General features: G+C 40.3%; 1 protein-coding gene across 1 annotated transcript; it reads left to right on the plus strand.

Moving 5' to 3' along the window:
* The first annotated feature begins 824 nt into the window (after nucleotides 1–824).
* On the plus strand, nucleotides 825–14,408 carry LOC147144513 (solute carrier family 13 member 2-like). Its single transcript, XM_086036560.1, has 13 exons — nucleotides 825–1,027; nucleotides 3,595–3,723; nucleotides 4,515–4,651; nucleotides 4,732–4,979; nucleotides 5,056–5,094; nucleotides 6,303–6,477; nucleotides 7,839–7,961; nucleotides 8,033–8,242; nucleotides 8,571–8,665; nucleotides 9,368–9,483; nucleotides 9,566–9,727; nucleotides 10,685–10,822; nucleotides 11,071–14,408. Exons 1-13 carry the CDS (start codon nucleotides 926–928, stop codon nucleotides 11,197–11,199), a joined length of 1,803 nt encoding a protein of 600 aa, XP_085892686.1. The 5' UTR covers nucleotides 825–925; the 3' UTR covers nucleotides 11,200–14,408.
* Nucleotides 14,409–15,960: the final 1,552 nt, after the last annotated feature.

The raw sequence follows: 15,960 nt of genomic DNA on the forward strand, positions 1-15,960 counted from the left end.
TACTGCGAGTAATAAAATCCCCTAGTGCACATATGCAGCATTCCATTACAATTTGGATTTGAGTAAAAAACACAAAGAAACATTGTGTGTTTTCAATCAATGGAGCCAATCATTTTGTCAGTCTTCCCAAGTTGTTTTTTACATTTTTTTTTTAATTATTTTTTTTAATGTAATGTAACGTATATTTTCGATGTTATTGTCGTAATCACGAAATATTTTGCCGTGCGCACACCAGGTGTGGATCTTTCACGCCTCCACACACAAATGGACGAGCAGGAGGTCGGTCTGGTTTGTCTACATTTCTCGCTTGCGCAGAATTGAATGGAAGTCACCGCATTGTTCCGTCAAAGTCACACCCACATGAGTCATTTACAAGGCCATAAACTTGTTATCGACTAGTACTTTGGCCTTGAATGTTCCCTCTGACTTCCATCCATCCATTATCCGAATTGCTTATCCTCAAAAAATAGCATGTTGGTTTATTTTGTTTCTGCGCATTACTGCCTTTCCATTTATTTCCACCATTCACATAGCCCAACGGTAATTTTGTTACGACGCTCCATCGTTCCTGTCGGGAGACAGCGGCCAAATGAGGCATGTGAATGTTTTTTATATTTTTTTTTTGTCTCCCCCCTCACATACTGATACACTTAGCAGAGAGTCAGATTAAGATTAGTTTTCTCTACTTTTATTGTCTCTATAGCACATCGTCTTATCTGAAAACACATGGAAGCACACGTGGGCCCCTTTCTCCCTTTGAGGTTAATTTTTAATGGATTTCAGAGTGACCTATGCAGTGAACTGCTATTTAAACTGTGATCTCATTTGACATTGTCTCTTAGATAGGACAGTGGTGTCACCGAGCTCTTTTTCTTGTTCCGCCGACTCTTTCAATACTTTGAATGTGTAGCGCAGCTTCTCGATCATGGCTGGATTTCTTACATGGCTGTGGCGGGGTAGGAATTACATCGTGGTCTTCCTCACACCTATTCTACTGCTGCCTCTGCCTCTTGTCATCCCCACCTCGGTAAGAATGGCTCGCATTTGGGATTGATGCTCTTGATTTATGGACAAGGGGAAGTACTCCGGTGCTGCCACTGCACAGCTCATTCGGGAGATACAATCTAAGAGGCGTAGAACAACAATAATAAACATCAGTTAATAGCGCTCTGTCGGTTTGCATCAAGACTGATCTTCATAATTTTGGATTCCAATCGTGAGACATTGCTGATGTAGGAGGAGGATGCATTTTTTTGGAGTGACGCCTCATACACAACAAATTGATGGATAGCTAGTTTTGAAATCAGACGCCAGTTAATATTTTGTTCAACTATTTTCCAATGTATTTTAAAGGAAAGATTGGTAACAAATGCTTGAAATATCTTATATGTTGTGTTGACAGTAGGGATGTAACGATTAATCGAAAACCGATTCAAAATCGATTCATAGCGATTAATCGATTCGATTAATCGAAAATCGATTCGATTACATTTAGCTAGAAAATGAAAATGATGTCTTGAAACATTTTTTCATTCCAGATACATAGCACATTTTGGATGTGTAGATCAAATGATGCTTTTGCGCCAAACATCATTGCGTATTGCATTTGTGGATGACTGCAGAACCACACGAGTGCACAGAGACAAGCATGGTAGCACTTTAAAAAAAAAATCGAATCAAATCGAAAATCGGGAGCTGAAAATTGATAATCGAATCGGGGCTTGAGTGAATTGTTACATCCCTAGTTGACAGTGAAGACAATTTCAAAGAAACGTCAAGTCAACACATGATTTGCCTTCGCGGGCCACATAAAATAATGTCACGGGCCGGATCTGGCCCCCCGGGCCTTGAGTTTGACACCTGTGGCATAAATGAATCCCCCCCCCAAAAAAAGTGATTAAAATTTTTGTTGTTGTTGTTAAAATAATTGACATTGGTTAATTTTTCCAGGGCACACCTGAAATCTCTTATGGCACATTAATGTGCCACGGCACACTGGTTGAGAATCACTGCTCTGGACTAACATGAGTTTATTCATTCATGTCATTTCTATTATTTGTCTCTGTATGCCAGAGCTGGGCATTTTACTGAAAATTGAGCGTCCGTTATTTGTCATCCGTCTGCAGCGTGGGGACCCTTCATTCGCCTTTTTTTCCGGAGGGAAATAAATCGTACCCGTCTATAGGCCAGTCCCCCTCTATTTAAACGGGCGTTTAGTCAGACTAAACTTTCACTCGCAATCAAAACATATCATAATATTATGGTCACATTTTATTGCATCTACTTTGCATTTATGAGCGCTGATGTGTGTGTGTGCGTGTGTGCTTATCTATGTTGATGTTAATGTTGTCCGGAAGCAGCTCCTATCTGTGACTTTGCACTGTATAATTGTCACGCCTGACAAATTCCGAACAAATCACATTAAAACAGTCATTATGGTCGTGTGATCAATTCTACATTCCTTGAAACGGTCTCTGTTCAATATTTCTCATTTTGTTGACATGAGATATTTTGACTTTTTTGTTCCCGTTCACCCTTTGGAGCGCTACATGATACACCAAAAATTAAAGGGGATATATTATATGCTAAAAATTGTACAATTCAAATGGTGACGGCATTGGGGGCGGGCTATGGACCACTAGATTTAGTCATTAGCATATCTTTTTTAAAATTTTAAATATGTGTTTTATATTGAATACAGGGCAGGGATCAAATTGTGAAATGAATGTGTTCTCTCATCTTTAATGTGAATTTTGTCGAGTCTGGCCCCTAGACTCAGTCAATTAGTGGAGCCAATTGGTACCAAAGCAAACATGGGGAAGCGCCATTTAGCTGTCATGCTACATGCAAATGGAATAAGTTGCCAAAAGAAGTGAAGTCAACCCCAAGTATAAATGCTTTTAAGTCCAGGTTAAAAACGTTGTTTCCCCGCCCCATACCGTTGCTTAATATTTTTTACGGGGAAGTCAACCCAATCATTTTCTTCACACTAGTCCAAACCTGTCATTTCTGTCGACTGAAAATGGCTCATCTTCAGAAAACAGGTGAGCTGTGATTAGTTGCTACCTGAGCCACTGTGACATCATTTTCAGTGGACAGCAGGTGACAAAATGGCCGCCCCCTGAGATGGATAAAAACAGGTGGATTTTGCGTCTTAACTCATATTCCAGAAACACGGCTGTAATCAGAAAGCAATGTTTAGACTAGTGGGGGCGCTTACAACATATCATTGTAAAGAAAATTGTGGGGTTGACTTCCCCTTCAAAACATTTTTAAAATCAACTTCACGATACAGTATTTTAATCAATTTCTTTCCTTTGCTTTCAAATGTTTGTAAATCAGTTGTTTGTAAATACGTTTAAATGTTGTCAATATTGGTTCTCTTTGCTTGGCATTCAGCCGTTCGGTTGTAAATGCTTTTTAGGTGCTGTGTTTTCGGCTATGAGAAGCACATTGAGTTGCCTTGGCTCTAAAATGTGTTATATACTTTAAATAAAGTTGCCTGGCCTAGTTTGTCAGTGGTCTATGTGTGAGTTTCATGTACCGAGCCTGGCAACATGTTTTTGTCTATTAATCGTACAATATACATTACAGGAGGCAAAATGTGGCTTTGTGATCATCCTGATGGCGCTGTACTGGTGCACAGAGTGCATCCCTCTGGCTGTGACGGCCTTGCTCCCCGTTATTCTTTTCCCCATGATGAGGATCATGGAGTCAGATGAGGTATCTGCAACTATGTGACACTTTGTGGGCCTCTACTTGAACAGCCATTAAAGTGAAATCAACCCAATCATTTTTTTTTTTTTTTCAAGAATATTTTCTATGCAGGCCCACTAGTTGAAAGAAGGCATTCTGATTAATATTGCTTTTGTGGAATTAAGAGTTAATCCACCCGTTTTTAGCTATATCCGGGGGCGGCCATTTTGCCACCTCTGTCGACTGAAAATGACATCACAACTGCTCAGTGCTCAGGTAATCACGGCTCGCCTGTTTTCTGAAGTTGAGCCGTGATTGGTGTTGTCATTTTCAGTTGATAGGGGACAAAATGGCCGCCCTCTGAAATGGCTAAAAAGGGGTGGATTTTGCTGCTGGTCATTGTTTTTCTTAAAGGAAAATCAACCCAAACATATTTTTTGCAAGAATATGTTCCCAGCAGGCCGATTAGTCGAAACACGGCATTCTGATGAATATTGCGTTTGTGGAATATGTGTTAAGCAGCAAAATCTCAGGGCGCGGCCATTTTGTCATTTCTGTCGACTGAAAATGACATCACAACTACTCGGGGCTCAGGTAACGACCAATCACGGCTCACCTGTTGTCTGAAGCTGAGCTACGATTGGCCGTTACCTGAGCCCCGAGCAGTTGTGATGTCATTTTCAGTCGACAGAAGTGACAAAATGGCCGCCCACAGAGATGGCTATAAACGGGTGGATTAACTCTTAATTCCACAAACGCAAAAATCTTTTAAAGCCGAAGATTCCCTAACGTGTGGAACTCATGTCACCGTGGCCCAGGTGTGCATCCAGTACCTGAAAGACTCCAATATGCTCTTCATTGGTGGCTTGCTGGTGGCCATCGCTGTGGAGCATTGGAACCTGCACAAGAGAATTGCCCTCCAGGTCCTGCTATTTGTCGGTGTCAAACCGTCGCTGTAAGACCGCAAATCCTCCGTTTGTAGCAGTTGCTGTTCAAAATAAGAGCCGAACGAACGCCTTTCTCATCTTTTTTCAGCCTGATGATCGGCTTCATGGGCACCACAGCCTTCCTGTCCATGTGGATTAGTAACACAGCATCCACGGCCATGATGCTGCCCATCGCCAACGCCGTGCTGCAGCAGCTCAATGAGTCGGAAGCCAACGCCGAGCAACGGGCGAATGAACTCCAGGCTGGCAGGGGCGGCTTGGAAAATCAGGGCTTTGAGATGACTGACGCGAATGAAAGCAAGGAGGTCAAACGAAAGGACGTCAGCATTAACACGGGTGAGTGGGTCACCCTAAGTTTTTGCGAAAGAGATTCATTGGTCGTTCATCTTCTTCTCCATTTGTACCTTTCCAGATCGAGATAATATGGACGTGGCAGACACGGAGGTTTCAAGTAGGTTTTTACCTTTTGTATTGTTTCGGGCATAACGATGATTGAGTTCTGTAGACGAGCATTGACAAATATGCAATAGAAAGTTGTGGGTGTTGGTGTAGTTTGAATAATTATGCAGTTCTCTACAAACACAACCTGACATGATGACATGATTAAAATACAGAGTATATAATGATAAAAATGAGAGAGGTTTTGACAGCCATATATTAATACGTTTACACTTTATTGGAACCAAGGTCATTACACTACAGTTAAGTAAAACTTAACAAAATAAATGAAACTCAAATTGAAAAAAAACCCATTTTGAAATGAAAATTCTATGAAGACTAACTGAAACTACATTTTACGTTCATAAAATTAATTAAAACTAACCTCAATTATAGGAAAATGTCCTTTGTTTTCATCTTAAAAAAAAAAAAAAAAATCGTACTCTCTACAAACTTAAACTAATTAAATTACAAACTTAAAGCAGAAGTCAACCCAATCATTTTTTTTTTCAAGAATATGTTCCCAGCAGGCCGACTACTTGAAACACAGCATTCTGATTAATTTCTAATTTGTGAAGTATAAATTAAGCAGCAAAATGCACTCATTTTTAGTCATCTCCTGCGGCCATTTTGTCTTCTGTCGACTGAAAATGACATCACAACTGCTCACAACGACCAATCACGGCTCAGCTTCAGAAAACAGGTCAGCCGTGATTGGTCGTTGTGAGCAGTTGTGATGTCATTTTCAGTCGACAGAAGACAAAATGGCCGCCCCCACAGATGGCTAAAAACGAGTGCATTTTGCTGCTTAATTTATATTCCACAAACACAAAATTAATCAGAATGCCGTGTTTCAACTTGTGGGCCTGCTGGGAACATATTCTTGAAAAAAAAAAAAAAGTTTGGGTTGACTGCTGCTTTAAACCAATAAAAACAATAAAATGAAGCATTTTTTAAAAAAAGAAAACCTAATAAAAACATTCAATCCCTGTCTAGAACCTAATCCAAACTAACTGAATTTAAAAACAAAACTCAAATTGAAATAAAAACAAACTCATGAATAATCCCCTCCTACAAATAACCCCGATTAGCCCCTATTCTTTCAGTGATGGCACAATATAATATGATCAAACATAAAAAGTACCAAGGCCAAATCCCATTAACGTTCATAGTGGCTCATTTGGTCGCAAAAGAGAAGGTTCAACAAATGCCTCCTTTCAGAGGGTCACGCTTGGAGCTCAGAGATGTTGGAGCAGCAGAGAAACAAGCGGGAGCAAAAGTACATGAAGCTGACCAAAGGCATGAGTCTGTGCGTGTGTTATGCTGCCAGCATTGGAGGGACAGCAACTCTCACAGGAACCACACCCAACGTCATCATGATGGGCCAGATTGATAAGTACGTACTTGCATGAGACAACGGACGGTCCTAGCGAAGCTCCGTAAACAGTTATTATGTCACATTAGCATGACACAAGCTACACACCAATTCAACAAAGAAGAACAGTTCATAGAATGCTTTGTGTGGATACCAGGGATGTCACAATGTTGGCAATATCGTAATATTGCGATATTAAAATTGCCACGATATATCGTCGTTGTCATGTCGCGATATTAATAGCAGCAAATCTGTTCAAAAGCCCAAGTTGTTTTCCATTTGTGCAGTTCCAGCACCCTCCAGTGGACATAACAGTTACTATATCGCATTAGCATGACACAAGCTACGTACCAATTCAACAAAGAAGAACAGTTCATAGAACGCTTTGTGTGGATACCAGGGATGTCACAATATTGGCAATATCGTAATATTGCGATATTAAAATTGCCACGATATATCGTCGTTGTCATGTCGCGATATTAATAGCAGCAAATCTGTTTAAAAGCCCACGTTGTTTTCCATTTGTGCAGTTCCAGCACCATCTGGTGGTTAGTTTATTAGTGCAGTTTAATTTGATGCCACCTATGTTTAAGACTAGTTTGAGCCCATGAATGGCCAAGCCCATTTCTTTGTCAATGCCGTTATTATGTACAAAAACAGAATATTGTGATGTTTTTTAATTTCATTTTTTTTTTATATGAGCACTTCTTCTTTTTTTTTTTTTTTTTACAATACCGTGAGCTCTTATAGAGTATCGTGAGCTTTTTATAAATCGCTAACCTCCCCACAATATCGTGATAATCATCGTATCGCGAGGTTCACATCCTGATATTATCGAATCGTGACATCCCCACTGGGTACTGCAGATTTACCTTAAATTTCAAACTAAACTAAGGTTGTCTGTCATAACGTGCAGCAGCAGCCATTTTGCAGGACTTGACCGAGACAGACAATTTTTGGTTTTATGATCTGACACTCGAAATGAGGAAAAAATGAATTTAAATATACATTTCCTTTAGTAAAATTTTGTTTGAAAATATGAACATGATTGTAGAGTTTTAATTGTATCTCGGTTACATTTGTTTTTTTCCCATGCCACTTTTGTCAGCTGACCAATGAATCAAGGATGAACTGTAATATTCTTTTAATAAAGCATTTAAAAAAAACAAAAATAAAAACCTGTAATTTAGCAATGACGGAAGCGGGGTTAAAATAATGATCACGGAGCGATGGACTGACGATAACCGATTTGGTCGGCTAGAAATAATGACGGAAATGTGAAATTTACCGATGTGCAAACCTTCTGCGTATGTCACAATTTTGCATCTTGACTGACACACTGTTTCCCCCTCTGAAATGTTATTTCCCACCTTCACCCACAGACTATTTCCCAAAAATGGCGGCGTCATCAATTTCGCGAGCTGGTTTGGTTTTGCATTCCCCAACATGATTCTCATGCTGGCTTTAGCTTGGTTGTGGCTACAGATTATGTTTCTGGGCTTCAAGTAAGTCAAAGTCACTATGAACTAGCTAACCCCACTACAAAGCGTCAACGCATTCCATTGTGCTTTTCCAGTATGAAACAGTCATTTGGATGTGGTGCAAAGACCGCAGGTGACAAGGAGGCCTACCAGGTAATCAAAGATGAGTACAAAAAGTTGGGCAAGATGAGCTTCGCCGAGGCCACTGTGCTGATTATCTTCACGCTGCTGGTTCTTCTGTGGTTTACCAGGGAGCCTGGCTTCATACCAGGCTGGGCCACTGTCCTCTTCAACCAAAATAAAATGTGAGTACGACGAGGATGATTGATCAGTACCAGAAATAGATAAGAGTTGGAGTCAAGTGAGCACATTATTGAACTCCAAGGTTAATGGTTATCTTTTTTTTCTCTCACAGCGACAAATAGGCTATGACTATGCTAGCGTTAGCATGCTCTAAGTGTCAAAGGCTATCACAACAGGGACAAGCCATTGCACCCTACCTGTAGAATTACAAATGCTGTCCTGAATTTCTCTGGGATATTAAGTTGAGGAACACGAAACGCGGAAGCTGTTTGAATGCAAAATCGCCATTTTATACACATCAAACATTTCATACATGTGTTTCCTCATCAGATATGTCACAGATGGCACTGTGGCCATCTTTATGTCAGCGCTCTTCTTCTGTATCCCCTCCAAATTTCCCAGATGTGGCAGGACGTCTGAGGACGGTAGGCAAGCTGTTTACCCGTTATCTGCTGTGTGCAAGCAGAGGGTACATTTACAATCTTAGTAGCTCATAATTGTGCGTATCTTTAAAAAAAAAAACCAAACAAACACTTCGAGAGAGATAGTTGGCTCAGCGCAATTGGCTCTGCATCGACTGAGGGAAATTTCCAGCAGCCTTGTCAAGCAAGGTTTACAATCATCAGTCTATCCGCTCTTCCTTTGAACACTAAGATATAAAGATACTGTCTGTAACGTTTAGGGCTTGTTAAAAGCAATTTAGCTGATTCTGTCTTTTCGAATGACCGTTATCAGATCTCCTTCCCGATTTGTAGCTTGATAGCTTCAAGGTCAAGTTTGGGCAAACTACAATGCTGCACCTTCACACGAAATTGCTTACTGGTATATGTGTGAATGATTTCCTCTTCTTCGCCAACTCAAATGGAGTGTATTCGGTTTCTTGAAATGAGTTTGGGGTTTATCAACAGGCACTTTTAAGAGGCAACTTCTCGTGCCACTGTCTATTTCGCGTCCACAAATCCATGAATTTTCTGCCGTTATGCCTTTTTACTAGTTTATGACATTTTTGACGTTTCTCTTGAAGGTGCGTTTTTTTTCTGATTTTTGCATGTTGTGCGTGTCTGTGTTTGACTATAGTGTAGTCGTAAACTATTTGTTGGACTGATTTCTCATCCATGCTCAACTAGAGGGCTCTTCTGAAGTCGCGCCTCCTCTGCTAACTTGGGATACTGTCCATGAAAAGATGCCTTGGGACATCCTTTTGCTCCTGGGAGGAGGCTTTGCTTTAGCCCACGGTAGCGAAGTAAGCTAACACCATATTTTCCCAATGGAATTCTCTCCGCAGACATTTGGACACATTTGTGTGCTCTTCCCACTCTGTAAAGGTGTCAGGGTTGTCCAAGTGGCTCGGGGAAAGTCTCATACCGCTGCAGAGCATCCCTCCTTTTGCTATCTCCATCCTGCTGTGCCTGCTGGTGGCCACGTTCACGGAATGTTCCAGCAACACTGCTACCACCACTCTGTTTCTACCAATACTTGGCTCAATGGTGAGAACCAACACTCAATACTGTCAATCCTTTCCTCCTCCAATACAACAGCTGATTTCCCTCCAAATGAAGCGTTGTACACCTCTCGTTGTGCATTAGCTATTGAATTCCTGTGTTGGTCGTTGATGAGCGGAATCGTATTACAAACTTCAAATTTTAGATCAAAGTAATCATGTCAAGAGGATAAAGTCATGTAAAAAGAACAAAGACTTTAAAGTGAAGGTCAACCCAAACATATATTTTTTAAGACTTTATTTTTTGCAGGCCCACTAGTTGAAACACAGCATTCGGATTAATATTGCGTTTGTGGAATATGATTTAAGCAACATAATCCACCCGTTTTTAGCCATATCTAGGGGCGGGCATTTTGACAGTTCTGTCGACTGAAAATGACATCACAGTTTCTCAGGGCTCAGATAATGGCCAATCATGGCACAGCTTCAGAAAAAAAAAAACATGATTGGTCGTTACCTGAGCCCTGAGGGTGTGTGATGTCATTTTCAGTTGACAGAAGTGACAAAATGGCCGCCCCCTGAGATGGCTAAAAAACGGGTGGATTTTGCTGCTTAACTCAGCTGCTTTATTAATCAGAGTACCTTGTTTCAACTAGTGGGACTGCATAGAACATATACTTGAAAAAAAATATGTTTGGGTTGATATATCTCTCCAATAAAAGACAATTTGATCTCAATATATTATAGTGGAACAATTTGGTTCGGTTTGATTCGATGCACTTGCACCTTTTAAATCAAAACTGATTTTGCGATTCAAACTGATTATGCGATTAAAATTCTTTTTTTTTTTATGGTTAAAAACCATTTTACATATACATATATATGTACACACTTTAATGAGATATTCTACGAGTACAAAACATTGCGCCTTGGCTGCAGAAGGTGTAAGTTCCATTTCCAGTTGAACGCGTCGCATCAAATTATTTTCCCGTCACTCCCCCAGGCCACCGCCATCAAGATCCACCCATTGTACGTGATGTTTCCCTGCACCATTGCTGCTTCCTTGGCTTTCATGCTGCCTGTGGCCACGCCCCCCAACGCCATCGCCTTCTCCTACGGCAACCTTAAAGTCATGGACATGGTGAGGCCTTCCTCAATGTCAACTCTCAGTTTGTGGTGCTGGTCTGCTTTGGATCCAGAGATCTGGAATCCAATTTTGGACTTAAGCGGCTTATATTAATCCTATGACTGATCATATCATATTATTTATTCGTAAAAACAAAACATCCAAAATAAGTATTACCATGGAAATGATACTCTCACCACAACATGCGGTACACCTGCACAATCTGAGATGCGATACACAAATGGTATTGTTTGTGTTTTCAGGCCAAGGCTGGATTCATCCTGAACTTCCTTGGAGTCATCACCATCAACATTGGCATTAACACGTGGGGGGTAGCCATGTTCGATTTGAACACCTTCCCCAGTTGGGCAAATGTTACTCAAAAGCCTTGAATTTAATCTCAGGGAAAACTGCACCAGCAAATAACCAGAGGTGGGCATTTTACTCAAGTTTTCCGGTTCGTCAATCGTTAGCCTGGGCGCCCGTTCGTCATCCGTCAATCCGTCTATTTTTCAAGCCGAACCAAACTGTAATCGTCTGTCGTCATATTATTTTAACCGCGCTTCCGTCAATAAACATCAAAGGCCCGCCAGTCCGTCTGTCGTCAATCCGGGGAAAAAAAGGTCCACCAGATGAAAAATGCATCCATCCATCCCTTATCTGAACCCATTTGATTAAAATGGTAAAGTTTTAACTTAACCAGAATCCTGTGTCACATTGTTGCCAAAGGTGCAATCCGGAATCGAAATTACAATAACTGATTTTTTTTTCTTCTTCGAATTCATCTTCTTTTTCTTCTTCTTCTGTCTTTTAGTGGTTGGCAAACAACTATTAGTGCATTACTGCCACCTTGTGAAATGGAGTGTGGGCCTGCAAAATACCGTTTCACAACCTCCTAACCGTTCTCCTCCCAAAAATAGAAATGTGAAACTTAACTCTTGAGAACTCCTCTGTAAAACCGTCTCTGTATTCAAAGTTACTGGTACTTTATTACTCTTTAGATAAGCGGTTTAGATAATGGATGGCCAGCCTGAAAAAGACATGATTCTGTCTTTGGTATATACTGCCACCTGCTGTACATATACAGTCAATGCAGTCTGGGTCGCGTTTCCGCGAGTTAGTGATGATTACACAGACGGACGAAAATCCACGAAGTTTCCCATCTATCGCCTAACGTCAGCAAAACGGGCGCCCGTCAATGACGGACCGGTCCGTCGGTCAGACGGAATGCCCACCCTCTGTCAATAACCCTTTTTTCTTTAGATGATCAAATTCTGCTCAATAGAGCTTATTGAACATTCAGGCACAATACAGTGGAAGAAATAGTCACGTCGGTTAGAACTTAACAAATGTTGTACAGTAAATTTTATTTCAGTTCTTACGCACAAGCTCATGCCATTTTCCTGTTATATACTTCCGGGCTACAGCGGTAAACACTCCTCCAGCATCTAAAAAGATCCAATGCAAGAGCTTTGTCAACAAATCTGCATTTACAAAAACGATAATGCTCAGTTTTGATGATACAGTCTGAGACACTTTGGTTTAAAACAGCATTATGGCGGCGCCATGTGGACAAAAAGCGGTAGTGTTTTGACAAAAGTCAACCACGTTTCCCATGCGCGCCAGCGCGTAGCGTCGTCAAATCCTGAGCTCTCGCTGGCCTGCAAGTTGGACTGAATGACATTTCTATTTCCAGTGGCTGTGTGAAAGGTGAATAGCGATGAGGTAATGAATTTAATTTTGTTCAAACAATACTTTGTTTTTTTTTTAGTTTGTTTTGGGGCTTCTGCCATGACACCAGTACTAGCGCGTTGACGTTCGACTCGACTTCCATCCTCATAGCAAAAGGAGGAAGTGAGTATGCCGTAAAGCAATTCAGGACTTTTGTATTTTTTTGTGTGCCAGGGTTGCTCCCATCCTCCTCAAAGTTGCTTCGTGCCAGTAAAAACAAATACAGACCCCCCCCCCAGGGCATGACAAAAGTCCCATTCAACTACTTGTAAGTCGATGTTTCATCAAAAGAGTTGTGAAAAAATTTCATTAAAATCGTATTCTTGCCCAGTGCTGCTTTAACATATTGAATTACGTTTCTTTTTTTTTTTTTTTAATTAGATTACAGGAAGGTCTATCTATGAGAAAAAAAATCCAAATATGATGCAGTGTAGCTCTACAACAACAATAAACTTTTTGTGATGTTAACATCCATATCAACAGGATCAATCAAAATGGAGCATTATCTTTGTAAAAGGCAAAATATTTGATACAGCTCTTGCATTGGATCTTATTAGATTGTGCAGGAGTACCTAATAAAGTGTCCAAAGAGCGCACATTATTTCTCATGCTGCTGTTGTCCTAATGTACTACCATGCAATGCGCACCATAAAAGTTCAATTCAATTCAATTCAGGGCGATATTTTATTATTATGCTGGGAAGCAAGTGAAGTGTTATTGTTTGGCATACGGAGGTTACAAGTGAGCTGATGTTTCATATGCACGGGCCCCGTCCTTGACCATATGGAATTCTACAAACTAAATGTGATTTTTGAAAATGTGGTTGTTACTTTAAAGTTGATTGTAACCTTTTTTTTTTTTTTTTTTTTTTTTTTTTTCATATGAGTTATGTCCGGTTTCCAAGACAATAAATAATGTATGTGTATGACAAACGCTCGCAAGTTGAATCAACGGAGCTCCGATCACCTTCGGACTGGGACAGAAGGCAAATCCCTTCAAAGAGGTCAATGTGGGAGTAAAGCGAACTGATTGAAAGGGAATTCGGATATGGAAAACGGATTGGAATCATTCCATTGAGCTGTTTGGCAATGGGCCACATGTCGGCCGAATGCAGGAGGGATGTTGAAAATGGTGATTTTGTCCAACGGCGCTCATTGCTCTTCTGCTGAACACTGACGGACATCGTTCGGCATCTTGCGATGGACGTGCGTCCCGAGGGGTAAGACTTGAGTTTTGGTATTTTTGGTCCTTGCGCCAACATATTGTGATTATTTTTATCAGCTTGTGTGATTTGGGTCTTTGATCACGTGTAAATTCTCATTTGTCATTCTAGCTGGTATAGAGGTGACTTATTTACAATTTTGAGCAATTTTTAACCCCTTTGCCCCCAATATTCACCTGGTGGCTACGAGAATATCATTTGAGAAGACATCTGTGTGTCTTTTTTTTTATTTTATTTTTTTTTATTATCATTATGTGTATGTATACCCTTGGGGACATGAAAGTAATTGCTACATTGACATAAGGGCTCCCTGAGCCAAAAAGTCGAGCATTCGCTTAGCCGCGGGGTCTTTGAGTTTTCAATATTCCCAAAAATGTGTCAAACGATATAAAATATGGAATTGAATTGCTTGATCTACCCTTTGTCCTCTGGGTTACAAGATTGCAACTCATTCTAAACTCATGCAAATAAAGAATCGACTCGAATGACAAACATGCTCATTCACGCCCGTCGATCGTCGGGATACCCACCGGCCACAACACCTGCAGATCCAAAGCGAGAGATCATGAGACCTGCTCTGACAGAGAGCTATTCATTTAGCCACATATTTCATTTTGTCGTTGTAGTTTGCAGTGTTGTGGAACTGTTCGACAGTAAATGGTACGGAGAGCGGTTTCCGAATGACTTGCTTTTGTTATTTTGTGAAGCGGAAAAGTAGCAAGGCAACCGCCGTATGCTGCAGTGCAGGGGCGGCCTTGTAAAAGTATTCACCCCCCCCTATGAGGTTTTTCACAACATGTAATGTTGGAATTTATTATAATCCAGCCGTGATCTGAACACACAATGTCTTATGTGGTGATTTTTTTTTTTTTTTTTTGTACAATGATACATGATTTTCAAATATATTTACAGATAACGATCTAAAATATTTTACATTCCTGGAACATTATACAGTTAAGAGATTTTTGGGGGACAAAAATCATTTGGCTGACACTTTTTTTTTTTTCTCCTTGCTTGATTTCGAGCATGTAACAAAATAATAAAAATAAATAAACCCTGTTATTTAAAGTGCATAAAAAAACATTACATGTTAGAAAAGGAGTAGGAAGAAGTAAATGCATACTTTAATGTTCCTAACTTCCTACCCCTTTATCTCCCTCTTTAGCTCTTCATCTTTATATTTCTCTATAATACTTATTTTATATTTCTTTTTGAACTGGTGTATGTTTGGGCGTTGTTGTAGATCAGTATTTAGTTTATTCCATAGTTTTACTCCACATATGGATCCAGAAAAAAAACTTTTCATTGATGTGCGTGACTACTTTTGTCTTTAAATGATGTGTTCCCCTTGGATTATAGCCATGCACCTTCTCTTTTTGGAATATTACCCGGCAATAAATTATGTTTTGCTTTGTAGATTAGTTGCATATTTTTGTATTCTATAAGATCAAATAATTTTAAACTTTTAGAGCATAGGAACAGTGGATTTGTGTGGTAGGAATATCTGATTTTGCGGTACAAAAAGAGGCTGTAATGAATTCCAGATCTCTGAACAATAGTTTAAATATTGTAAAACGAGTGAGTTGTAAACAATGTGCAAGGAATTTCTGGTTGAGAAAATGTTTCACTTTAGACAGGAAAGAAATACTTTTTGAACGTTTCAATTTGATATATTTGACACTTACCCTAAAGTCAAAATTGACAACTTAACATAATCCAACACAAACCAAAAAATAAATAAATAAAGGGTGCAAATCAAATTCTGTTGTAGAAATAGAGCAGAAGAATGATGTACAGTATCAGCGGTGACAATAAGACATTCAGGAACACTTGCACTTGACGCCCTCCTCAAGAACTTTGTCAGAAAAGAGCCCTTGGCAGAAGGCTGTCCTCACTAACACAAGTTTATTTAACGTGTAATAAATCTGTCACTGCCTCGCCCTCTCACCGAGGATATGGTATGCTCAATAGACTGTTTGTGCGGCGCATCGGGAATACGGCGCAACACCCTGTTTCGAACAAACGAATAAAGTATACTTAACCCATTAAAGCCTGAAGCCCCTCGTGAGACCTCCCTCTAAAACCTCCGGTCACCTTTGAAAGCCTGACGTTTTTCGCCACCTACAAAGCAGGGGCGGAGCCACGGGTGGGCCAGGGTGTGCACAGGCCCACCCAAATTGACAGACTGCCCACCCAGTGA

Source organism: Filicampus tigris, chromosome 7 (genome assembly GCF_054856515.1).
Source record: "Filicampus tigris isolate MCC_2025a chromosome 7, RoL_Ftig_1.0, whole genome shotgun sequence".
Taxonomy (NCBI): Eukaryota; Metazoa; Chordata; class Actinopteri; order Syngnathiformes; family Syngnathidae; genus Filicampus; species Filicampus tigris.

Excerpts from the sequence above, each read along its gene's own strand:
- LOC147144513 (XM_086036560.1), top strand. The coding sequence starts at position 926 with ATGGCTGGATTTCTTACATGGCTGTGGCGGGGTAGGAATTACATCGTG. Across the intron at positions 1,028-3,594 it reads CTCTTGTCATCCCCACCTCG|GAGGCAAAATGTGGCTTTGT; the intron begins GTAAGAATGGCT and ends TATACATTACAG. Across the intron at positions 7,962-8,032 it reads ATTATGTTTCTGGGCTTCAA|TATGAAACAGTCATTTGGAT; the intron begins GTAAGTCAAAGT and ends GTGCTTTTCCAG.